The 27,011-nt window shown below is 42.5% G+C and overlaps 1 protein-coding gene and 1 long non-coding RNA gene across 5 annotated transcripts in view; one reads left to right on the forward strand and one right to left on the reverse strand.

The window, feature by feature from the left end:
• Positions 1 to 15,912, forward strand: part of LOC138921449 (uncharacterized) — a 62,373-nt gene extending 46,461 nt beyond the window's left edge. Inside the window, exons 3-4 of one of the 3 annotated variants that reach the window (XR_011434033.1) lie at positions 9,108 to 12,084; positions 15,578 to 15,912. This is a non-coding gene — a long non-coding RNA (uncharacterized lncRNA). Of the gene's footprint in view, positions 1 to 9,107; positions 12,530 to 15,577 lie in introns of those variants that run through there. The other 2 variants (XR_011434032.1, XR_011434031.1) reach the window with 2 other exon arrangements.
• A 1,325-nt stretch (positions 15,913 to 17,237) lies between these two features.
• CDC123 (cell division cycle 123) overlaps positions 17,238 to 27,011 on the reverse strand; it is a 55,956-nt gene continuing 46,182 nt past the window's right edge. For both annotated transcript variants that reach the window (NM_001309342.2, XM_005606925.4), the window contains 3 exons: positions 21,804 to 21,932; positions 18,088 to 18,225; positions 17,238 to 17,486 (listed from right to left, as the gene is read on the reverse strand). In NM_001309342.2, coding sequence (NP_001296271.1) covers positions 17,460 to 17,486; positions 18,088 to 18,225; positions 21,804 to 21,932 — 294 coding nt within the window. In that variant the 3' untranslated portion in view covers positions 17,238 to 17,459. The remainder of the gene's footprint in view (positions 17,487 to 18,087; positions 18,226 to 21,803; positions 21,933 to 27,011) is intronic.

Here is a 27,011-nt window from a genome sequence, read left to right on the forward strand (position 1 = left end):
GCCCTAGAGAGGAGCTGAAAGTAGCACTTACAGAGTCATCCTGGGAGAGGAGGGAGACAGCCGGCTGAGAACAGGGAAGAAGCGAGGAGGTGGGGGGAGGACGGGCAGGCACAGAACTTATGGTGGGAGGGCGTCATCACACCTCTGAGTGCATGCTGCTGCTCTGAGGAGTCCTGCTCCAGCTACCCCCTACCTCCCCAAATGCCCGTCCTTCAACTGCAAGCTGGGCCCTGCCACTGCCCTCTTCATCAGGTCAATGATTAAGTCACAAACTCAATTTCAGGTGGAGTAAGTGCAGCAAGAACAGATGATACCCTATAAGAAGAGAAATATAAGGACTCTGCTCCCCATTCTCCCACCTCCATCCCTCCAAGGAGAATGTCCATTATCCTGGGGCCATCTTGAATAACAAACTCTGAAGGAAGAGAAAAGGAAACAGAAGCAATGCAAAGGTTTTTCTAAGAGCAGAATTTTCCATGAGGCAACAGCTGCTCCTTTCTCTGCTGCCCACAGCCCACTGTATATAATACATTTCCAGCTGGTCTGGTGTCAGGGAAGCCCCTTGGGGTGGAGGGCTGGCTCTCTCTGGTCTGTTGAGGTCAAGGCCACTGGGTCTGAGCATCATTTGGGAACTCATTTCTCTGTGGCCTCCTCACTTCCTCCACCCAACCCTCCTTCTCCACTCTGGTGGAAACACACATCTCCTGTTGCAGATGAGAATATAAAGAGCATAAGTAATGAAAGTGGTCTGTATATAGATGCTTTTCATGCAAATGTCCATGGATATGAAAGAACAGTGTTCAGGAAAGATTAAGAATGGAGACGACAAAGTAACGAGTCAATGAACTTCAGGATAGAAATATTCAATCTGAAGAACAGAGGGAAAAAGTATTTTTTTAAAAAAATGAATAGAACCACATGAGCCATAGGATAATATTAGAAGGTTTGACACTCGTGTCATTAGAATCCCAGAGGAAGTGGAGAGATTGGTACGGAAAATATAATTGAAAAAATAATGACCCCAAACTCCCCAAATTTGATGAAAGATATAAACTTGCAGATTCGAGAAGCTCAGTGAACCCCAAACAGAATAAATTCAAAGGAAACCACACATGGGCACATCAAAATCAAACTGCTGAAAGCCAAGAAAAAAGGAAAAAAAATCTTGAAAGCAGCTAGTGAAAACTGCCTTACCTATCAGAGATCAATGATTGGAATGACTGCAGAGTTCCCACCTCAGAAGCCAGAAGACTGTGGAACAGCATCTTAAAAGATCTGAAAGAAGAGAACTCTCAATCTAGAATTTTGTGTCCCATGAAAATATTCTTCAGGAATAAAGGCAAAATAAAGACATTCTCAGATGAAGAAAAACTGAAAGAACTTGTCACCAGCAGACTGGCTCAAAAAGAATGGCTAAAGAAAGTTCTTCAGACGGAAGGGAAACTGTACTAGAGCGAAACTTGGCCCTTCAAGAATGAGGAAGAGCTACAGAAATGCCTAAGATCTGGGTCAGCATAATTCAGGTTGGCTGCTTCCACGTGCAGTCCACTCAGGCATTCTCCTTTCTCCCAGGGACAGTCGTTATGTGCACATGTATTTCTCCTCTGGAATGTATTCCTCCAAGGTCAGCGAATGTTTTATGATTATTCTCATATTCACCTACAGGGCCTGCCACTGTCCTGTGTGTGTGGCATAGTGGATTGGTTCAAAGGCTCAGGAGCCATAATGCCTGGATTCAAATCCTGCAACTGCCACTAATAGGGTGTCCTTGTGCCAGTCACTTAACCTCTTTGTGCCTCAGTGTTCTTATCTGTAAAATGGGATGATAATGCGTCTACCTTGCATTTGTTGTGAAGATTAAATTAGTTAATAGAGAGAGTGATTAGAACAGGGTGGGCACATAGTAAGGATTGTGTGTTTTAACCACTATTGTAAGTACTCAATAATTTCTAAATAATTTTCCCTAGCACCAGCCGATATATCACCAGCCTTTCATTTCAAGCCCAACAATTATCTAAGGTCTAATCTCGAAATAAATCCTCCACTAGTTGTGTTTTTGTAGCATCTATACCAAGACATTTGGAAAATCAGAGTGGTCAAGAGTGTTCTTTTGATAAATCAGATCTCAATTGTAAATGGTGTAAAACATAAGTTGACATGTAGGTTTTTGCAAATGAATATCAAGGTGCCACCTGCAAGTCTGACACATAAAGGGTAATCATGTCCCTTCATTCAGCGAAACAGAACTTTTATGGCATATTCTCACTGGAGAGCTCAGTTTGGACTTTTTGCTCCCAGTCCTTATCACGACCTTTCCCAGGATGGTTGATAGCTGAAGTAGATTTGCAAAGACGGATATGTCCATTCACATTTCTAGGAAATTTAAACTCTAATTCCTCTATCAAGTTCTATCATCAGAAACTCATTGACTTAAGTCTCCCACTGAAATCCCTTCAAAAATTATATTTTGATGATAGGTCTGGTTTTTTGTCAAAGGTCAATATAAGAAATGGCCATATAAAGAATATCTGTCCATTTTCTACAAAACTCCTAATGTATAAAATGTAAAGACATTCTCCATTATACAAATACCACAATATAAATCCCAAAAGATAATGTCTCTCTCCTGATAAATTAATAGGGGCACTTTTGTTTGATAATAAAAATTATGTTCAGAGGTTCACCACCTAGGCTGCTTATTAGAATCACGTGGGACAGCTTTTAACAACTCTTTCTTTTCAGGCCTTACCCTCTGCCAATTAAGTCAAAATCCTGGAGAATGGGACTCAGGCATTGATGGTCTTTAAAAGTTCTTCAGGAGATTTTAATGTACACCTAGGCCTGAGAATTCCTGCTATAGTTTATCATTTCACCCTCAACTTCTAAGAAGCTCAAATATCTTGACTTCTAAGAAATTTGAAGCTAAATTTCTTGTAATACTTAGCCAAGATTTTTGATAATGGTTATTCCTTGTTGTCTATGGTTTATTATTTTCTATTTCTCTCTCTCTTTTTTTTTTGTAGAGGAGGATTGGCCCTGAGCTAGCATCTGTGCCAATCTTCCTCTATTTTGTATGTGAGACGCTGCCACAGCATGGCCTGATGAGCAGTGTGTAGGTCCATGCCCAGGATCCGAACCTTCAAATCCTGGGGTGCTGAAGTCAAGTGCATGAACCTAACCACTATTCCACCAGGCCAGCCCCTCTATTTGTCTTTTTAATTGTCATCAAACATACCTTATAAGTTACCTCAAATCATTTTTGGAAGCAGGTAGAGAATAAGCCGAAATTTTTTAAAAAGGTCACCCATGATTTCATGGAAATCCTTCTAAATCCTATTTGTTTTTTAACTCTAACACTTCTTTGGATAATGTGTTCCATAAGTTTATTCCCTGGTGTGTGAAGTCATGCTAACTTTTAGATGTTCAAAAACTAATTTCCTTTGAGCTTGAAATGATGGGCCTTAGTTCTAATGTTCCAGGATTTTTAGAAAATTCGTTCTGTATTAGTTTTCTGTTGCTATGGAAAAAATTGCCACAAATTAGTGGCTTAAGACAACACAGTTTTTTGTCACAGCTTCTGAAGGTCAGAAGTACAGGCTTACCTGGCCTCTCGCCAGGCTGAAATTCAGGTGTTGGCTGGGCTGCGTTCTCAACTGGATGCTTGACTAGGGAAGGACTGGCGCCCACAAGGTTGCTGGGCTCTAGGATTCACGGCGGCTTGCATCTTCAAAACCAGCAATGGACACAGAGAGTCTCTGCTTCGAGTCTCTCACTTCAGGAAAGGCCTGGACCTTCTTTCAAAGGGTTCACCTGAACGGCATGCTCAGCCCCCAGGTGTAGATGTTTCTTGGCTTCATGTGTTCATTTGTGTGTTTCTACTATCCTTTGTGATGACGTCCCAGCATTTAGTAATAAACGCATCAGTCTATTGCCTGGAAGCGCAACCTACAATGGCTTCTGATTCTGTTAATGCGCAGTATCTGACAGCTCAGAGCTTATAAGTGTAATTTAGATTATCATCCCTAAATCATGATTTTCACTTGCCCCCACCTTTACTTCATACATTCGTTTGCTGGGGCTGCCATATCAAATTCCCACAGACTGGGTTGCCTAAACAACGGAAATTAATTTTCTCACGGTTCTGGAGGATAGAAATTTGACATCAAGGTGTGGGCAGGTTTGGCTTCTTCTAGCCTCTCTCCTTGGTCTGTGTATGTCCTTCTTCTTGCTGTGTCCTCACATGGTCTTTCCTCTGTGTGTGACTCTGTGTGTCCAGATTTCCTGCTCTTATCAGGACGTCAGTTAGACAGGATTAGGGCCCACCCTAACGGCCTCATTTTAACTTAATAACCTCTTTAAAGGCCCTCTCCAAATTCAGCCCCATTCTGAGGTACTGGGCGTTAGGAGTTCAACCTATGGATTTTGGAGGGTGAGGGGAGGGCGTACAGGTCAGCCCATAATACTTCACTTTCCACATTACTGCCCATTTACAGTCATTTGAAACATTCTTGGATTTATCTCCACCTATTTTTCATTTCATTATCTGGAAGAGCATTTAAGCCTTTGCTCCTGCCCTAAAGGAACTTGTAACATAAACAAAACACCAGAGACAGCTAGGAAATGATACAGTAGAGAATTCGCTGCTAGTTTGGACAAAGTGGATAGTAGTTTTCTAGAAGTTCAAAGAAAGATGGGGATCAAAGGCATAGTAGGGGCAGGATGGGTTTATGGACACTTGCATGAGGTCTGATGTTTAAACAGTTGCTCTAAACTTAAGTAGTACATTAGAATTACCTGGCAGGGCTTTAAAAATACTGAAGCCCCAGATCTTTCAGCTGAATTGATCAAGCTGGGTCCTTTCCATTGGTAACAAAAAAGAAAGAAACAACCCTCTCCAGGGGATGAGAATGTGTAACCAGGACTGAGGACTGCTGGTTTAAAGGGATGGAGGAGATAAAGGAAGACATTCCAGGTGAGGAGGAGGAAGATCGGAGGGGCACGAAAACAAGAACAACGTGGTATCTTTGAAGGACAATGAGAGGACTGACCCTGCCTGTGGCTATGTTTTAGGAACAGTGGAAAATAAGTTTACTCAGGTCAGAGTGAAATCAGTGGAAGGCTAACAGAACCTGTTTTCAGACAGGAAAGACAGGAAGAATGTAGAAACCGAATTAGTTCAGCAACTTGGTTATTACAGAAAATAGGTGTAAGATAATGAGGACTTTGATAAGCGATGTCACGGGAAGAGATATGCAGAAATGGGTGTGAGGATTTGGAAGGAAGGATTGGTAGGACTCACTAAGGGGGTAAGTTGATAAGTGATATAAACATGGGAGATTAAGAAGAAGATTGAGTTATGGATGATTCCAAGGCTTCAAGACTGATGGTCTGGCAATATACATAAAATAAATGAATAAAATAAATTGTTGGTGTGGAGTAAAGAGCATGAATTTGGCTAGATCCTGAGCTTCTCTCTGAGATTTGAACATTGTTAAGTCAGGGATAACATTAATTCACACTTAGCATGACGTCTTGTACGTAACAACTACACGATGCACTTTGGTTGACTAGAGTTAAATAGGGTAGAATTGGAACACGTAAGTAGACATCCAGGTATGAAACTGTACACGACAGAAAAAAGATATTAACACCCAAGAGATAAGTAGGAAGTGAGGCCTTGAGCAAGGCAGAGGTATCGAATTAGTGAGAATCTCTGTGGAATGTCTCCACCCAGCGTTCTCTCTCTCTTCTTCATTGCCCGCCCACAAGTAATGGACACCTGTGGTTTTCATTACCCAGCATTCACTCCCTTTGCTGGTTCCTCAATTTTCTGTTGGGGAATTTCCCCTCTCCCAGTGTGCGCGGTCTTGTTGGGACTGTCAAAGTGCCCTGCCTCGCTTGCTAGGTTTTGAAACGCTGCTCAAACATTAGGTCTTGTTTATCATGTTAAACCTCTCCTCTTCCCTGAGGCCTTCCCGGGGCACTGTGCCTTCCATCCCCCTGCTCCTCTGAATTTCTAGAGAACGATAGTTCAAACTAGAAGTAATCACCCCTTGACCTAAGCTGGGCCAATGAGACTCTCTCTCCTGGGATTCTGAGGTTTGAGCAGAGCAACAGCAGCACAGAAGCCAGAATCTCTTTGGCGGCCAAGTCCTCGTGACACTGTCCCCTGGATCTCTGAAATTGCTTGGATCCCTCCCCTCTCCGTGGCCTGTTTATTTAGCTTGGCTGTTAATTCTGAGGTACCTCCTATCCTTCCAATCCATTCCTTTTCCTGTGGTTAACCAGAGTTAGTTTCTGTTGCTTGCAACCAAAGCTTCTTAACAGAGTGACCACATTTCTTCCCATTATTCAGATTTTGCCACAGCTTTATTTTGAGTTCAAAACCCAGAAGTGAGCGTTATCACATCCCGGAATCTTTATCTCTGCTTTTCTAAGGCTCATCCCACAAATTCTCATTTCGATTTCAAAGAAGGTGACTCCATGACAACAAACGGTGACAGGAAGCAGCTGTCTGCTATCCTGGTACCTTTTCATTCCTCATACCTACTAATTTATTGAAAGAGGTACCAGGATCCTTCTTTAAGGACTTTAAGTTGTCTATTTAAATGCTGTATCTCTTCCTACTGTATTTATTTCTCCAATTCTAAATTCCCTTGCAATCAATGTCAGACACCCTTGAAGAGCATTTGAGAATATGCCTCTCCATCCCTTCTTTCCTGTGTCCCTTCCCAATGTCCCCTTTCTTTGAGTGACTTTTTTTTTTTAATGACTAAGAAGGACAATGCTCTCAGCATCATGAATACGTGTACGGGAGTCTGCTTCTCTTGTATGTGTGAGAAACAGATGTAATTTCTGGCTGTGGAAGTTTGAGCTTCCATTGGGCCTGGAGATAAACGCCTTTTACCAGGCTGAAAGTAAACACCCCTAAAAGCAATAATGTTACTTGGCATTTATGCAACACTTTTCATCTACAAAGCAATGGGTAGACATTCAAGAATAAGCCGTCAGTTCTTCCCACAAGAATAAATGTATAATGCTGGATATAATCCTGTCCTGTTCCTCAGACCTAAACAATGGGCCCTGCTTATAAACTGTGGCACAACAAGATGACTTCTTAGAAGGAAAAAAGGGAGAAGGTGAGAGAATGAAGAGTCAGAAAGAAGAAAAAGAGAGCCAGCCCTGATGGTCTAGTGGTTAAAATTCAGCATTTTCACCATTTTGGCAGCCCAGGTTCGCTTCCTGGTCGTGGAACCACACCATCCGTGTGTCAGTAGCCATGCTGTGGTGGTGGCTCATAAAGCAGAACTAGAAGGACTTACAACTAGGATATAAAACCATGCACTGGGGCTTTGGGGAAGAGAAAAAAAAAGAGGAAGATTGGCAACAGATGTTAGCTCAGGACGAATCTTTCAAAAAAAAAAGAAAGAAAGAAGACAGAGAAGACCTACAATTTATCCAGTGAATATTGTGAGTCTGGGACGATGCTTTGGAGAAAAGCACTCGAGGATTCTGGCCTGGCTCCACGGCCATTTATCCTGCGTTATGACACGCTGAGAAGTTTCCACGGAGATTAGGTCATCCCCCGTCATCCCTCAAGCTGTGGTATCACACCTTTTGATGATTCTTCCTTTTTGTTACTGGCATACTTTCTTATTTCCAAATTCAAGTGTTGCCTAAATACCAAAGCAAATCAACTTTAAATTAACGTTCGTAAATGTGTGTGTGCGTGTGTACACATCCACATCCATACATAACATCTGTGCTCTTTCTTCCCCCATCGCTCCCCCTCACCCTTCTTATCTGGGGCTGGGGGCTGGGGAGGGAGGTAAGCATGTGCCTGTTAGCCCCATGTTCTGCCATGATGTAACTGGAAAGAACTCAGATTAAGGACTGGCTTACTCCTTCTGAAGTCATCCCATCAAAGGCAAGACGAGCCCCCACCTGCCCAGAGAAATCCTTGGCTGAACTTCTTAGCAGGTAGACGCCCTGTGAACTGCAAATAAACACAGGGCATGAAGACAGGAGGGAAAGCCTTTCTACGGCTTTGCACACAGCTCTTCCTTAAAGAGACGGTATTTCCAGGGTTCAGTCGTGCATAAGGTATCCTTTTGTGCCCTGATTCTTCTAATCATAACCAATCATCATTGATGTCCAAGTCAGGGAACTCTGAGGAAGAAAGTAGAATCCCTTCAGCAGCCGTCTCCTCTCACTTCCCTCATGTCAGACTGGTATATATGGAGCTGTGTGGCATTAAAGAAAACTGACGTGCAACAAACCATATTTAGGGCTGATCGTTTGATGGACAGGTATTTGCATAATGGGACATAATGGGAGGATTTTTCTTTTTTGCTATCGAGTCTTTTTCTCAAAAACTCAATAAATTATATTAAACCAACTTTTAATTTATGATATTTCACTTTTTATATCTTATAAAACAAAGTATTGGGGGCCGGCCCAGTGGTGCAGCGGTTAAGTTTGCATGTTCCACTTCTCAGCGGCCTGGCGTTCGCCGGTTCAGATCCCAGGTGCAGACATGGCACCGCTTGGCAAGCCATGCTGTGGTAGGCGTCCCACATATAAAGTAGAAGAAGATGGGCACGGATGTTAGCTCAGGGCCAGTCTTCCTCAGCAAAAAGAGAAGGATTGGCAGCAGTTAGCTCAGGGCTAATCTTCCTCAAAAAAAACACAAACAAAAAACCCGAAGTATTATAAATCAAGGCTTGTCTTCATTTACTGCTCCTTGGCTAACACACGTGTATCCGCGTATCTTTTCTTAGACACGCTATATGTGTGTGTGTGTGTTGGTTTCACCATTGAACCGTAAGTCTCCTCAAGGTCAGGGACTATTGCCTCCTACCTGTCCAGAGCTTTCAAAAACCTAAACTAATACATCAAAGAATTAGGAAAAAGGGAAAGCAGAGAAAAGAAAATATAGCAACCTAAGACTCAAAAACAAGTGGAAATTCCATAATATTGCTCTGCTCCTGCTGCTCATCCCCGGCAGCCACACAGACGTGCTATGGTTATACTCTAGAGTGGAGAAGGGCAAGAAAATCTACCCACCCGGTGTCGACATATAAGCTTTCAGTTTTGTTTTTTTTCAGGTTTGCAGTTGTTTTCCTCAAATGTAATGGAAGTTGAGTGATCTATTCAATCAGAATCGACCTGGCCCAGGAACCCAAGCACACGATGCCAAGTCAGGTGGCTACACTGTCGCTGTGATAGAAAGGACCCCATTAAGCCAAAAGTTGAATTGAGGGCACGCGATAAAAATACACACACGAAACCAGGAGTATTGTCACTGAACTGCAGAACCAAGACAAAGCAGAAGGTGCTCCTGGAAATCGAGAGCAGAGTGCACATGCTCAGGGCTCGCCTGCTGGGGGCCGTGTCCCTGGCCAGCGGGAGGAACGGGTGGCCTCTTGGAATTCCACTGTGGGACAAAAGTGAACCAACCAGACTGATCTAGTGGATGGTGACTGGAACAGTGAGGGAATCATCACTCTTGAAATAGGACAATGAAAGAAGTCTGTTCTAGAAGGAGCAAGGAGTTTCCAAGTCTTATTTTGTATCCTTCCAAATTTGTCCCTGTACTTGGTATCTAGTTCATGAAAGTAGGAACCACTTGTTTCAAAGGCCTCCACTAGAATTTTTTGAGAAACCTATATACGTATTTTACTTATGGGGGAAATTTAAAGGGCCATTGAGTAATAGCGTACAGTCTGCACACACCTGCACAGACTTTGGGTTATCCTTCCGTGGTTTTTGGAGCAGAGTGATATAGGATGAAGAGAGTGTGGGCTTTGGACTCAGACACATCTGGCTTTGAATCCCACCTCCGTACCTGACTGCCCACTATCTACAGCAAAGGATCTGAGCTGCAGACTCATCTTCTGTAAAGGGGGGGAAGTTATTGCTTAATTCACACAGTCATAGAGTTACAACTTGGTACTGTACATAGAGCATTTGGCATTCCCTATCCTGGAATGTTTTCTTACCAGGTTGGTCATTTCTTGTGTCTCCTGAATGGATGCATTTTTTTTTCCAGTCCCCAATCTATTGCTTTCACATAATTGTATTTGAAGCCTTGCTGAAATCTATGTTCAACCACATGCTGCTGCCTCCAGGCCCCAGGTCAAGTGGAGTGGCTCTGGGGATGCACACACTGTATCCCAGGTAGGAAGAGAGAGAATCCTGGGAAGGTTGCACTACAGCGACGCTGTGATGGGGAAAGACTGGCTATGCGGGTAGGACAGAGAAAATCAAGAGGGGTCTCCCCCTAGAACCCTTCCCCCAAACACAGAGGAAGGCAGACAGCAGGAAGTATTATTGGATTACTATAACAGAGAGGCAGGCCGCTCGTTGAAATCACACCACGATAACGAGATAGCGCAGTAAGAGTGAGCTTACGCTTACTGAGCACTTACAACGATGCCGGGAACTGTCCTCCACTGACTTCTGGCAACAACCCTGTTGGGTAGGTGCCACTGCCATCTCTCTTTTATGGATTAGGAGACACAGGGCCAGAGAGATCCGAGACCTTGCCCAGGACCATGCCGTCAGCAGGTGACAAAGCCAGTTCTAGCCCAGGCGGCCTGGCTCTCGGGTCCCCCTGAGTAACCAGGGACTATGCTCATAGGCAACGACAAAAAGCCTAGTTTCCCACTTAAATGCAAAGCAAACAAAAGCAAAACAGAACTAGCCCTGGAAAGGGTGATCCTTCTGGATGGTTTGTAAGTGTATGGAAGGCGGTTGTGTCTGTCCAGGCCTCATACGGCGACAGTGCTTGTTAGCACTCGGGAATGGGGACAGGGAAGGAGGCCTGAGTGGCTAAAAAGACGCAAGGCAAGCAGTCACAGGATATGCTGAGGTTCTGTCGCGTTTTTTCAGAACAGGTAGGCAGGAGCAATTACTCCGTTGGAATTTATTCACAGTTTTAGGCCTCGTACATGTTCCATCATGAATGCTGTGGGGTGAGATATCCGCAGGATGTTTTTGATGATTTGGTTCAGTTAAGGAAAGATAAGAGCTCTTTAATAATCTTTTGGGAGTAATGATTCTGTAATGTACATAACTGAGAGTTGCATTATTCAAGTTGCCGACCTTGGGAGTGATGCGTTAGTTTTGCATCTGGAGGACTTGTTTTCAATTGCTTCTAGGTCAGAACACCTACAGTGATGCTAAGTGCCTTGCTTTGGGCCAAGATAGCGCATGCACCGAGCACTGTGAGAAAATAAAGCAAAGACACCGTTCTTGCCCCAAGGCCACAATTCGTGCAAGGATTAGGACACAGACTGTAGAGGGTTCTAAGCGTAAAAGGAATAGTAATGTCAAAGTGCTGTGAAAATTCCAGCACAGAAGACACTCTGGATAATTTCAAGAGGAACACGCCACTTGAGCCAGGCCTTGAAGGCTGGCTTTAAACAAGCAGGTTGGGCAGGCGGTGAGGAGGGGTGAGTGGGTGAGGCACAGCAGAGGGAACAGGTGAGACAGGTAAAGACATCCTCGGCTGTCTCGAGCACTCTAGGCTGGCCGGAGCCCAGCACGGGATGGAGAAGATGAGGCCATGAGGACAGATCGGGGCGATACCGCCCAGGGCTCTGAGTGTCCCCCGAGAAGGCTGGGCTTGGAAGAACCGGGAAACCTCTGCGAGGCTTTCAGCGTTAGAGTGACTGGAATTGCACTTCAGGAAGACTAATGTCCTAGGGGTACACAAAATGGATTACGGCTTCTTGGAGCTGGATCTGAATTTTGGAAAATTCTGAACCAAGTCTGATGAATAAGAAAAAAAGTGATTTAGAGCTGTATACTACTTTTTGTCAAAAAACAAGGTATTGAATAAAGATAGATTTTCTTCTGTGGCTTATAAGTGGATCGGACGGGACTTCCAAAAAGACTCAGAAAAAGGTTTTGGAGTGGCAAAAATAAGTGTATCGTTCTCTAAAGCAGCTGCTTTCAAGGATAACACCCATTCCTGTGAATAATCAGATGGCTCCTCGAAAAACAATCGGAGTTATTGCTTTAACAACATAGTATGTCTTGAAAGAGAACTGTTACAATCCATCACCAGAACTCGCTTCTGTAAGTACAGTGTGACCTTCTGACCCCATCTGTCATGGCTCTTGATGTGTCAGCTTAGCGGCTACTGTCCCCAGTTATTCAAACACTAGTCTAGGTGCTGATGAGGAGAGACTTTTGCAGATGTAATTAAAGTCCCTATCAGTTAACTTTAAGGGAGATTATCCTGGTGGGCCTGACTTAATCAGTTGGAGGGCTTTAAAAGCAGGACTGAGGATTTCCTGAGAGAGAGAAGAAATTCCACCTGCTGACAAGAGCTTTGGCCCCTGCTGGTGGAGGTCCAGCCTGCTCGAGACTTTGGGCTGACTAGTTCAGCCAGCCCCTCTCAATTGCAGAAATCAATTCCTTGTAATCAAGTCCTCATTTACACACACATGAATGTATGTATCTACTTACATATACGTGTGTGTATATATACATACACACATAGTAAAGAGATTTTATAACATGTCTATGTATGTACATATGAATCTCGTACTGGTTCTGCGTCTCTGGTTGAATTCTAATACACGGTTTCCTTTGTTTATGTGCGCTGACAAATTGCTCTCTTGGGGGGATGTACTATAAATGAATTAATTACATAAACACCATTGTGAGACACTGTATTTAAGTTAAAACTAAAGCTCTACTTTTCTGAGGTACACATAAAATGGCTCCATTCTTACGCCTGCAGAAGCCTTGGCTATTATCCTACATGGCTTTAGCCCAGGGGTTCTTAATCTGGCGTTTATGACCCCCTCAAATTGTGTGTAAAATTTTCTGAGGAGCGTCCCTAACTTTCACTGGATTCTCAGAGAAACTCCTTTCTCCTCAAATTATTAAGAATGGCCGTAGCTTATTTTGAAGGTTATTTTGTTGTTTATACTCAGTTCCCTAAGGCTTGATTGTCCATACGCTATGAATGGGTAGTTGGGTCCCCAGCTGCTGGTCTTGTTCCAAAATTATTGCTGACGTTTTATACATTTGTTTTTCGAAAAGAGGGAGCAAGCCACTTGTAATTAGCAGGAGAAATTCCGTTTAAGTCTTGACTTGATTGAAAGTCCATAAATACATGGTGAGATAATGCCCCTAAGAACTCTACACGTTAAACATGAGTCTCAAATAGGCAAGAAAATCAGCGATGAAGAAAGTACAACTTAAGTCATCCTTACTTCATACTGAGGCTTTGACAAAACTAGCGATCAATTAGAGAATCTCAAAATAATTATATAGCTAAATATTATTAAACTTCTGTTGTGTGGAGAGATTTATACTGAGTACATAAAAATCAGTAAGAACCACTGGTCTAATTTCACATTAAACACCCACAGTAGGGCTTTTAACAAATCAAAAGATTACTACTCACAATATGTAAGAACACTATTTTAATCTTATTCAACTCCTTAGCAGTATCCCACAGAGTTGAACATAAGCCTCTCCTGGTTTTCTTTCCCAATTTGCCGTGACTTTTCAGTCGACTCCTACTTTCTGCACAAGTGCTAATTGTTGGATTTCCCCCAGAAAAGCCTTGGGCCTCTTCTAAGTAATCTCATCCATTCCAATGGTTTTAAATGCTAATATGTGCTAACTCCCCCAATTTTTATTTCTAGCCCAAACTACCTTTTCAATTCTATCCACTTGTCTCTTAACATCTTTCTCTGGATAAGTCAGTGGAATCTCAAATTCTTCATGTCCAAGAGCATCTTGATTTCTCTCCCTGGTTCCTCTTTTAGTCTTTCCCATTCTTAGAAAAACAGCATCACCTTCCACCTGGCAGCTCAGATCAGAAACCTCAGCATCACTCCCCATGCCTCCTCTTCCTTCACGCCCACATCGTCACTGCTTCCTTTCAGCTGTATCCCCAACCATTCTGCCTCATCTCCTCTCAATGCCACCCCCGGAGCAAAGCCACTATCATCACCAGTAGGCACCGTTCTCCTAACTGATCTGCTTTCCACACAGAAACCAGAGTAACACTTCACAACCCTCAATCAAATTATGTCTTTCCTTTGCTTAAACCTCCCAGTGGCTTCCCACCTCACTGGAGAAGGAAATCCCAACATCTTACCACCGGCAAAAGGCCCTGCCCATTTCTCCCCTCACCCAGTGGTCTTCTTGAGTTGCCGCAACTCTCCCAAGGCCCTTCTCACCTCAGGTGCATGCTCCTGTGTGGAAGACTCGCCCCTCTTCACGTGGCTGGTTTCTTCTCATCCTCAGGTCTCAGCCTAGCTACGGCCTCCCAAGAGATTCCTTCTCACACCAAAGTCCATGTCTGTCTCATTCTTCGTCTTTACTGTGCCCTGCTCATCACAATTTCTCTCTCTTCCTTTACTTGTTCATCATGGTGTACTATATTGTTAGATCTATGAAGGCAGGAACCTTCGGGATGTATACACAGCAGCTAATGCTGTCCTGGACCCAAGAAATATTACCGAATGAATGAGCCACTGTGGCTGTCTTCTTACCTTCATGCTCCACCCGCTAGTTTTTCAAACAGCCTACATGCATTTAGAAGTGTTATTTTGGTTTCCTTGAGTGGAAAAAGGAGCCATTTGAATGCCTTCTCTCTTCAGGAAATCAGTGCCAGCCTCACTGCCCAACATGGGGCTTTCAGCTGTGTCTTCAACTGCCTTTTGACCAGGTCCTCTATTCCTCTGCCTCCAGCCTCTTCACGTGCACACTAATCGACCTGCCCCATGTAGGAGCGGTGAGGTTAGCATCACTTATTCTCTTAGCATACTTACTGAAACTGTTTTCTATGAGCCAAGACCACACGTGACTGAAACAACTTTCAGTTAAAGAGGAATTGTGTCTTTGAAATGTCTAAAAATGGCTAAGTCGCCTCTCAAGATCAGCCTGGTTAATATAAACATGAAATTGAATTAATCTTTCAGAGACTGTTATTTCTTCATTTAATTTCTACTCCTCTACATACAAATGCATGAGATGAATTTGTACTTACTTTTATTTAAAAAACAATTTCTTTTTTGAAAATTCTATTATTAAAATAATTTGTCCTAGTTGAAACTTATCTATAAAAAATATCAGGCTAAAGCCTTAGCCTAGAGAAAAGCATTAAACTAGAAGTCCCTTTGTGGTCCTGATTCTGCTACAATAAAGATTTTGGACAAGTCTTACTCCCCCTGGCAGTATTTTTCTCCACTGTTAAAAAAAGGAAGGAAATTAGAGAGGGATGGAGTAGGGGGAGGGAAAGAAAAGAAAGAAACTGGGCCGAATGATCTCTGAAGTCCCTTTCCACTCAAAATTCTCTCAATTCTGTTAAAAAGAACTTGCCTTTAGTATACAGAGGTCTGCAAAGCAGAATGATGGTAACACTGACCATTTGTTGGGGGGCTTATTATGTACAACGCATGGGTGTATGGAAAGTTTTACACGGGATATCTCATTTAACAGATCATGAACTTATCCTTATCATCCTCCCACTTTATAAGGGAAGAAAACAAACCTGAGCCAAAGCAACTCAGTCGCATAAGGTTTCTGTTTGTTTTTTTCACAGACACGATCCTCAATTACCAAAAAAAGAAATGGCTGAGTAGACAGGAAAAAATTATGAACTCAGAAAATGCAAATGCAAATGACTTTTTAAAATAGGATATCTGGCAAAGTCCGCTGTGCGGAGGCCCATGTACATGTCACTGCCTGCAGGACCAAGTAAACACGTTTATCCCAACCCGCCAGGACCACAGCTGCCACGTCCGCTCTGCAGAGGCAGGACTTCCGGACCGCGATAAGGAATCATAAGTATTCGCTTTACAATTCAAGCATAAGCCTGAGGCATCTCAAAGAAAGAAGAGAGAGTGCCAACAAAATAAAAGGGTAATTCCAAACTAATCTTTAGGCGGGCATAAATGATATTTGAACTCAGGGGACTATTTCCTCATATTATCCTATATTTAATATTAACATCAGGATAATCAACTAAAATTAAATATACTAAGGAAACGACATACAAAAACCACATTTTTGAAAGGAAAGTGAGAGTTGAACTCAATAATTTCCTCAGGAAAATTTAATGTTTTACACCACTAATTGCACTGTTGATGAAATATTTGCCAAGTTTTGCCTCAGTCTTTTTATTATATGTACCTGGATTTTTCAAATTAGTCTCAAATATATTTACCTTTTTTTTTGACTGGTAAAGTACCATCTTGGCGAATCCAGCTTCCAGAGCCAGGCTCACGATAATAAACCCCTCCATTCTGAATTAACAGACACTCATGTGTGGTTTTAAAAAAAATGAAAATATTTTTAAAGCACCTGTACCTCCAACAGTTGGCCTCAGAAATGGCATTTGATATACTGAGTACAAAGATTCCAACTGGATCTCTGTATTTTGCATTTCAAATACTAATATCAAATTACTGGAACAGAAAAACCGCACAAAAAGCTACAGAATTTGAGATAACCAAAAAAGACGTGATATCTTTCATCATTATGCGTAAGCTGCCTTGACTCCACAGGGAGGGGAAGGCCTGCCCTTTGTGTCCCCTCCCGGCAGCACTCACGTGTGCTCTCCTGTGACGAGAAACGCACCTCCAACTCGTGTTCTTTGATACCACATTACATAGGAACCCTGGGAACCTGTAACGTCTGTTTCCTCCAAATTGCTCCACGATATAAAATAAGACATCAAGGGCACTTGGCAGGGCATCTTGGCACAGTCAGTGCTGAGTAAATTAGCCATCAGCTCATCAATGAGGGCACTGAACAATAATTACTGGGATGGTGGCCTCAAAAAGTAAATCTATCTCCCCAAAATTCCGGTATTTTTTTTAAAAGGCCAAATTGTAATTAAATCTGTGATTGTTTTACTAATGTATACTAAGATGGTTGTAATATACTGAAATTTTCATGATTATCTGATAGTCTGAGAGGCCTGTATTCTTTTAGCTATCCCCAAACTGAAGTTAAACTGATAGGAAAATTATACGAAAATCCTCAAAGTAGAAAAAATATTTTCTCTAGTAATATAAGATTCTACTTTTTCAGTGGAAAAGTAACGATCAGGAAAGAATCCATTTCTGTATGATAAATACAAATTTGCCCACTACCTGATAGGTGCAAAACCAGCACAAGAAACCTGGGTAAATGGAAACAGACGGAGCCCAAAGGGAAAGGTGTTTCATGGACAGTATTTTATCATCAGAACGGTATGGTTTCCTGTGTTTAAGATCTATTTATTACGTTATTTTTACAAGTAGCAAAGTCCTTCCATTTTTTTTCCAGCTTAATATACATGAATATAAAAAGCTACTGATTTGCACAGAGCCCGCCCCACCCGCATCCGACGGGGTCAAGAGGAAGCTGGGGACTATGAAGGGCCTCCTGCAGGAGCGGCGGCTTCCTCGGCGACTCGGTCTTGAACTCTGGCACTCCAGTCATTCATCCTCTTGCTGATTTCTTTTCTGTCAAAGGAAACCGAGACTACATTAAGACAGCACATTCCAACTGGGATATCTGTGCAGCCAAGATCACTTTTTCTGTCAGCAAGTGTAATTTTCTAGAGGCCTTGGCAAAAGATGTGGTTGAAAATTATCATGGAAAAACATGTCTTAACTAATTTGTTAAACTAGTTTATCACTATGGCTCTGGGGTAATCACCCGATTACCCTCAGGTATCTGAATATTTTCTTCTTTTTCTTTCATACGTACAAACGTTCCCACCCAGAAACCCACACACAAATACAAATATTCACATTTCCCCTTAAGGAAGTGATCTCCACTTAGCCCTGTCTACGCACTTTCTCCAAAATTAAAAGTATTATAAAAGTTATTCAAAAAGCATGCCCATCATAAAAACCTTCTGTCATTCTAATAAATTATGAAATAAATTACTCCTTCCGCTCACATCACACACTTCATTATAAAATGATCCAACTCAGTAATTCTGCTCCTTTAATTCATAATCATCACGGAAAAGTCTAGAAGGTATGAGACTAAACTGAAGCATTAACAGCCAGTTTGAAGACAAAGCTGCCCGGCATACTAAATATCCGTATCCTTTACCAGTTTAAGGAAATCTATGAGCTTGTGAGCATCCTCCCCGGTGGAGAGATCCACAAAGTCCTTGGGCAGTCGGTAGCTCAGATAGGGGCTGGGCTGAACTGTCACTTCACTGTTCGTGCAACGGAAAGCTGGAGAATCCTAAAGAGAAAAGAAGGAAAGAGTGTGAGAATTTCTTTTTAAAGTCTATTCTTCAAACTGAAGAAGACTCTAGCATAACAATTTCAACTCTGTGTTCCCTTCTGTACTAGGTAAGGAAGCAAACAAGAGTCTGAGGTAAAGGAAGTCACCAAGATTTTCAAGTTTTTCCACATATTCACTAGAAATTAAAAATAAGGTATCTGAAAACAGCGTCCTCATGGAGAGCCAGGTCAATGCCTAAATGCTACTGGTGCACAGCCACTGTGGGCTGCAAATGGGTGTGGATCTCTGCCATCCCTGAATGGGCCAGGGGCCTCAGGCTACTTATCTCTGGACTCGAGCAATCTCATACAAACCAGAATATTATAAACATTATCTTTTTTGTGAAGAAGATTGGCCCTGAGCTAACATCTCGTGCCAAGCTTCCTCTTTTTGCTAGAAGAAGATTGTCGCTGAGCTAACATCTGTGCCAATCTTCCTCTATTTTATGGGATGCTTCCACAGCATGGCTTGACGAGTGGTGCTAGGTCCATGCCTGGGATCCGAACCCATGAACCCTGGGCTGCCGAAGCGGAGCACAAATTTAACCACTACACCACTGGGCTGGTCCCAACACAATCATTTTCTACAGGTACAATGTTGAGAAGCACCGCCTTAGAGAATAAAGTTAACAGTGAGGGCAAACGAGTGCTATGAATTCCTAACACTTTCGTACTTCTCCGATGTCACTGGACTTCGTATTTCTGTCTCTCTCACAACCCACGTAAAACTGCAAATGCAAGTATCGTATTTAATGAGTCTGCACATCCTTCACTGTACTTCTTAGAGTCTTGACACCATATTTACATGTTGTGTTGTGCCGAAAGGATTTCAGAGACAGAGGCCTTGGGTTTGCACTTTCTGGGTGGCAGATACCTAGTGAGGGATGGATGGTGTCCAGCAGAAGGAGACGGGCCAGGAACTTGAACGGAACAGGACTGTGGAGCCCTAGAAAGCAGGCAATATCTTATGACAGACAGACCACTCATCCGAGAAATATTCATAAGATGCCTACTTTGGGCTGGACCTTGTTCTAGGTAGGAGAGAGAACCTGGTAAATGAGACTGGCAGACAGCTGGTAAGCAAGCAAACAAATAAATTAACGAGATGATTTCAGATAGCAGAAAGCGTTATAAAACAAAACAACAGGACGCTCTAACAAGAGGAGAAGCACATGGCCTACTTTACAGGGGTGGTCGGCTAAGACCTGGGTAGGAGGGGACATGGGGGCTGAGAACTGAATAGCACGATGGGGCAGCCTTGTGGGTCTGGGAGCAGCAAGCGGCTTTGAAGCCGGTACAGAGATCCTAAGATAGGGCGTTGTGGCTCTGCGGAACAGAAGGCAGGCCAGGTCTCTGGGGAGTGGAAGACAAGCAGGAGGTGATGCTGGTGGAAAGGCCAGAGCCAGTTCCTTTTTCCTTTTCTTATCCCCTAACCTCCAATATAATGCTGTTTAAATTAAGAAGAAAGAAAGACAGAAGGATTTGGATCATATAGTGAATCTTGTATACACTGTTTCTGTCCAGTAACTGTGTTCCTCCTGTTTAAAAATAACCCCGTGCTGAGTAATTTACATTCTCCTTCCTGGACACTCAGATTTAATGGCCCATGACTGGAAGATGCCAGTAGGGATAAAGTTCCTTCATTCGTGAATCTGACAAACAAGAATTGTGCCTCGCACTGTGCTGAGGCCACAGATCTGTGGAGAACAAGAGAGACACTGCCCCGGGGCTCAGAAACTGGGACTCCAAGGCAGGGCCCAGGCACGTCAACAGAAAGTACAACATAGTAGGGGAGTGCCTTGACAGGGAAAATATCAACCTTCGTCCAACCCAGAAAAACAGGGCCCAAGACAGCCCAGGCCACTGTCATGATGAAAAGAAGGATCTCAGAGATGGACAGAAGAAAAGACGCTCCCACAGAAGGCAAGGCGGCAGGCAGAAAAGGAGGAAGACACCCGGGAGGGAACATGTGTCATGGGAACCAAGGAAAGAAGGGTCGTAAGAAAGAGAGGGTGACACGTTCAAAGCTCGCCAAGTGGCTAAACCAGAGAGGGCTGTGCATCGCTCCCTGGAATTAGCAACAAGGCAGAGGGCCCTGGCCAAGAGCAGTTTCTGTGGAACGGCAGGGCCAGAGGCGAACCTGCAGGAGGGAACAGGTGAGGAGGGTAAGAGCCAGCAGGCAGCAAGGAGAAATGACGTAGAAGGAAGTGGCCATGATGACACACAGCCACTGAGCAGTTCCCAAAAACAAGTTACATGGCAGCATGAGGGAAACAAGTCCAATCCCACTTATGTAAAAATCTGTGTGCGCACATACCAAAAAATGCCTGGAAAAATACTAACTCAAGGGGTAAGGATGGCTATTTCTAGGGGTAGGATTTCAAGGCTTGCCTCTTTCTAATTCTGTTTTTTTAAATGACCATGTAAAAATAAAACTATTTCATAAAAGATATAAAACACTCACAAGATAATAATAAAAAACTCAGGATACATAAGTGCACATGTAGTATAATCTCATTTATTTTAAAAAGTTCCCACGTATGTACATAGCATGTTATATACCATAATGTAAGCAGCGGTTCTCAAGGTGGTAGGATTACGGGTGATTTCAGAATTTCCTTTAAAATGACCACGTATTACTTTTATAGGCAGAAAAAAGCTTTACAAAGTTGTGGCTTAAATAAAGTATGGCTGTGAAGATGAGGAGGAAGGAGAGAGCGGCCGGGTGAAGACATGGGGTTAAAGAAGGCCTTGTTTTTTTAAGATGGGTGATGTCTGAACGTGGTTAAATCCTAATAGATGGGAGTTGGGAGAAAGGAAGAGACTGGAAAAACAGGAAGGAGAGCAACGACAGCACAGAGTAAGGAGAGAGGAGGGGCGGGCATGCTGGGCGGGCGGGGATGAGACCCGGGAGGAAGGCCGCAGGGAAGTTTGTAGGCTGATGACAATTAAACACAGTGAGTTCTCACCGACAGACGCTCTTTCACTGTGAGAGGGAAGTGAAAGCATCAGCTGAGAGGAAGCAAAGGAATGATGGGATGGAAGGTCTGAGGAGCAGGGAGAAGGTGTACCACAGCCTCTGTGCATACAGAAGAGAAAGCTGACAAGGGATCAAAGCCCCGCAGGGAGGGCCCACTTGAAATCTGGGGTCACGACTGTGAAGAGACCCCAGTCTGTGCGCCTGGGCAGTTCTCCTCTATCAGCGTCAGCACCCTGCAGCCAGGATCAGAATAAACAGACTCAGGAACTGACCCAGCGTCAAGGTGGGCAGGAGAGGAGGAGCCAAGAAAAAAAAAATAACTAGGAAAAATATGAATCAGATGGTCATTATTTCTTTCTATAAAGTTAAACGAATGAATCAGCATGCACACCCTTTTTGGATCACTTCCACGGGCATGTAGCTCTGAGTAAATCTGTGTTGTACTCGACATTTCCAAGAGTACAGGCCACTGCCCGTCCAAGTGCCTAAAGAGTAGGCAACAGTTACTTGGTGGATTGAAAGGTTTCCTTTATGTCTGTTATAATTTAACATCTTACCTGCTCCAGAGCGTCTCCTTCGCTAAAATCACCTTTTAGGTTTCTTCCAGATATCAGTTCTTCCCAAGTGAACAACAGTGAGTCTGTTACTTCACCAAATGGATTAAAATCGATTAGCCACACCTTCCCCTGTGGGACAGAGAGAACAATTAGTAAGTACAGAACAAAAACAAAGTCTGTGACCTGTCTGATCAGACGTCTTACCAGATGTCTTATCTCCATCTTCTTCATATTATTTTAGCTAAAAGATCATCTTAAAACCCTTATAACTTATTTCAAAAGTGAGTTTCCCCAGGCCCCATCTGAGGACGGGCTGCCTGTCTAAATCAAGCAGCCACAGGTCCAAAGGGAAGGCAGAGAAGGGACCTCGGGGAGAAAAGCCTGACGAAGACACATAAGCCAACTCCTGCCTCAAATCACATGACAGTCTTAAGTCAAGAATCCAAGTAGGAAAAAGGAGAATTTTCCGAGAGCGGAAAGCTTTCAAGGGTGTGTTCAGTGATCGTTCACGAGGCAGCCGGGTGGGGGCAGGAGCCCACAGTTCCCAGGGTGCTCCCGTCCTTACCCCTGAGAGGCTGCAGCTGGGTTTTTGTTTCTTAAACATACCAAAAAAAGGTATGGAAATGCTCAGTTTTCTTTCATTTTAATGTAACGTATGTTCGCCTGTGTGGTAGAGCTACTTAATAGCACAGGAAGGAGTGATGAAAAAACATATCAACCTCTGAAGGAACTGCCTATCTTCTCGCATTCTGAGAGGAGGGGTGTGCGCTGTGATGGTTCCAGCCTGGGAAAGAATACTTCTGCCCTGGCCAGACTGAGTTCAGTCAGTCAGCGCATCTTAGCGTAAAGCGGCAGAGCAGTGACACTGCAGGGCTGGGGAATCTGTGAAATGCTGCGGAACGATTAACACCGACACACGGATCCCAGAGAGAGACGTGTTTCCTTGAAACTTTTACCTTTGCTCCTCTTGATTTTTCTCCCTGAAACATGCACATAATTGTACCACTTTGTTGTTGATAATTAGTCTTTCCTGTATATGCACAGTGGCACGTCTTGATCAGACATGTGTGTGTAAAATCACATATGCCTGAGGAAGTGGACTGCTGAGCCAGAGTTACTAACATCCAGCGCTGTTTCTCATCTGGGTTAAAAGAACAATTTGAGAAAGACGAAATGTCTAATTGGGACTTGCTTCAACATCAGAAAGCTCGAGTAGGTGGCAAAGAACCATTACAGGAAGTTTGTACCACACACACCATTTGGGTGAGTTTCTTATTTTATACAATCCCCAGGAGAAACTCTGCAACTCTTCTGTGCCGCTCGAGCTGTTTCCTCATGTCAATTCTGCGCTCACTCGTACATTCTCTGACCGTGTGAAGTAATGTCAGCCATCAATCAACTTCTTGATATGATAGCAGCTTTGCTTTTGGGCGATTACTCAGATGTCCTTGACATACTATATGTTATTTTAATAAAACAGGTATTTTCTAACCTCCAAATCCTTTCTACTTGAGTTTTTATAACCAGTAAAACCATCACATTATTAAAAGAAAAAAAAAAAAAACTATTGCACCTGTCAATATAGGACTATTAAGCTCTATACTCTAAAAATATGCCATACAGTAAAACACAAACGAAACAAATTAAAAACCAAAAATAGATCCCCACCGTCAGGACTGAGAGCTGACTGTTTGTTCTGTAGTTCAGAAGCCGTTCTCTAGTTTAAAGAAAAGTAAAGCCAGCTGTAATCAGGCCTAAAACTATCTAATGGGGATTTTCAGCAATAACATGTTTTTCATGGGAGATCTCAGGCACAAGACATTCTGAGAAATTCTGTTTTGACGCAATCCATCAGGTAAGAGCAGTCACACTCACCTTCCTGTATCTGCCAACTGACCACCCCCAACCCCCACCCACCCAAATAAATCTCTATGCACCAAACAGCATGCCAGGCACTGGGGCATGAAGATCACTAACACAGAATCCACTCCTTCCAAGAGCTCAGTGCAGACTAGGACGCACACCCCGTGTTTACAGACTATTCGCCACAGCACAGTTTGTGAAAAGACTTAGAAACAGGCTATGTGTTCATCGACAGGGAAACGGCTAAATAAACTACACTTCCATCCACAAAATGAAAGATAATGCTATTGTAAGAAACTGGAAAGCTCTCCAAGACACATTATTTTTTAAAAATGTGCAAAAAGCAAGGTGCAGAATATATATCAAATGCTAACTCTTATGTAAGAAAGATGAGAAAAAATAAGTATATTGCTTGTTTTTGTATCAAGAATTACTGGAAGGATATATAATAAAAGTGTACCTGTGGGAGTGCAGAGGAAGAAGGGTAGGAGCGAGACTTTCTATGTATATTTACTTTTTGAACAGTGTGAAGGCATTATCAATTAAAAATTTTAAAACTCAGTAGGTTTTCAGAGCAGTGTTTGACACGGGTTAGGATGCAGGGAGGGTCACAAGGAAATTTGGGGCAATTCTACATCTTCACGGCACTGGTGGTTATACAACGGGATGTATCTGTCAAAAAACACAGAGCCATACACTAAGAAGGATGAATTTTACTCTACGTAAATTATATCTTAAAAGATCTGACCAAAAAGATTCAGTAGTTTTAAATGACTGAAAATATAAAAGAAATCAAAACCCAAAGACACAGGATACCATGAAAAAAAGAATAGGCAGAATTAAAAAGTAACCAAATAGAACCTACAGAAATGAAAAAATATAGCTGATGCAATTCAAAACAGTGAACAGGTTAAATGTATCAAATTAGACACAGCTGAAAGAGAACTAGTAAACTGGACAACATATCTTAGAAAATTACACAACACAGCGCAGAGAGAGAAAAGGTGGAAAATGAGAAGTCAAGACACATGGGGATAAAATGAGGAGCTCTAAGATACCTCTAGACAGAGTTCCAAAGGACAAAAGACAGAAGAGAGGTACTATTTGAAAAGATAGCTGAGAATTCTCCACAACTGACAAGGGAAATGAATTCTCAGATGTAGAAAGCGTGATAAAAAGAGAAAAGAAAAGAAGCCAAACAACAATAAGACAGTATCTTCAAAGTGTTGAGGTAAGAGAAGCGGTCAACTGAAGATTCTATACCCAGCTCAGCCTGTCATCATGCACGAAGGCTAAACATCAACTTGCCCAGCCAACAGCTGAGGGAATTTACTACTAAAGGATATACTACTAGAAAGAAACCGGATCCAAAAAGCAGTGAGAGACAAGAAGCAATGGCGGTCAAAGAAACTGAATAGCAACAAAATTGACTAATTTGAGGTATAAATACAAAGTGGAACTCAAAATCAGAAATCACACGTAATGTTTGGTGATGGACTATAATTAGTTTTTGGGTGGTGAACATGATGTAATCTACACAGAATTCAAAATATATTACAATGTACGTCTGAAAGCTATATCATGTTATAATCCAACGTTACTGCAAAAGAAAAAAAAAGAAATCACATGTAAGACAAAAGGGGTGCTGGGAATCAGTGTTCTAAGGTCCTTGCATCATAAGGGCAACATGAAGTGAAATTAACTTTAGAGCTTATTAAATATCCATATGAAGATTTAATGGTAACTACCAAAATAAGAGAAACAAAAAATAAGACTTCAAAATTATTTGTGGGGGCGGGAGGGGGGTATCAAGAAAAACCAGTAATATAAATAAAAGGAAGAAAAAAAGCATAGAAAAGCAAAGCAAATCGAAAATTCATAGTAAGATGGTGGAAAACAATCAAATAGCAAATAGAATAAATGCAAACTGCCCTCACCAGTTAAAACCAGAAATTGTCAGCAATTAAAAAACAAAGTTTAGCAATATGCTATTTCCAAGATACATGCATACACCTAAAACATAGCAGCAAAAAATACAAGGATTGAAAAGATAAAAACTAAGACCAAAAGAAAACTATAATAACACTATTAATATCAGACAAAATATACTTTAATGCAAAAAGCACAAGAGCTTTGTCAGGGCTAGAGATCGAGGGCCCCTGCCTAATGATGAGCATTCACTGGGAACATAAAGCCTTTATGAACGAGCATTTGTCTAAGAACACAACCTCAAACTACGTAACACAACGACCAGCAGAATTAGAAAGCGGGACGTTTTAATATACCCTGTTGAGTAACTGAGAGATCAAACAAGCAAAAAATTAGGAAAGATAGAGATTTTTTCATGGTTTTTAAAGTTTGTTTTTAAAAAATTTGTATATGGAAAAGTTTAAACATATACAAAAGTAGATAAAATACTCTAAAGAACCCAACGTACATACCACTTGGTTTCAACAGTTACCTTGTTGTTCCCCACAGCCAATCTAGTTTCCTCTATATCCCTTCTACTCCCCCCAAATCTGCATTCATTCAGAAGATACAGAAGATTTTAACAACCTTATTTTTATTTTTATTTTTTGAGGAAGATTAGCCCTGAGCTAACATCTGCCGCCAATCCTCCTCTTTCCTGCTGAGGAAGACTGGCCCTGAGCTTACATCTGTGCCCATCTTTCCCTACTTTACATGTGGGACGCCTGCCACAGCATGGCTTGCCAAGTGGTGCCATGTCCACACCCAGGATTCGAACCGGTAAACCCCGGGCTGCCGAAGCAGAACATGCGAACTTAACCGCTGTGCCACCGGGCCGGCCCCTTAACAACCTTATTAACAAGCTTAATCTAACAAACATCCACAGACTACTTCACACATGAGCAATTGTACTTTCTTTTTCAATCACACATAGACCAGTTATAAAAAAGTGACCAAGCTGCAAAGCCAACCTCAACAATATCAAAGACTCAAGATCAGACATAGTCCATAAAGCAAGGAAATTATAACAAAACAATAATGATAACCAAAAAGAATACATAAGGGGACCAGAATAATTTTTCAAGTATTGAAGGTACTTATTCTAAATGCTAGGTGTGCATTATCAACACTTGAAGAGCGTCTTAAAACACACATCCCCAGGCCTCGTCCCAGACCTGCTAACGGGTGGGCCATCACTTTGACACACACGACAAGTTAGAATCTACCAACACTGAGTCAGCCTGCCCAGCGCAGTAAGAAAGGTGACACATCCAAGTGTTGCCAAGCTCCAACACACTCACTTAGATTTCATATGAGGGACCGCAATAACAGAAGAGGCAGTTTTCCACAGTAACAGTCATGAAATCACATATTCAA

This window comes from Equus caballus, chromosome 29 (assembly GCF_041296265.1).
Source record: "Equus caballus isolate H_3958 breed thoroughbred chromosome 29, TB-T2T, whole genome shotgun sequence".
Classification (NCBI taxonomy): domain Eukaryota; kingdom Metazoa; phylum Chordata; class Mammalia; order Perissodactyla; family Equidae; genus Equus; species Equus caballus.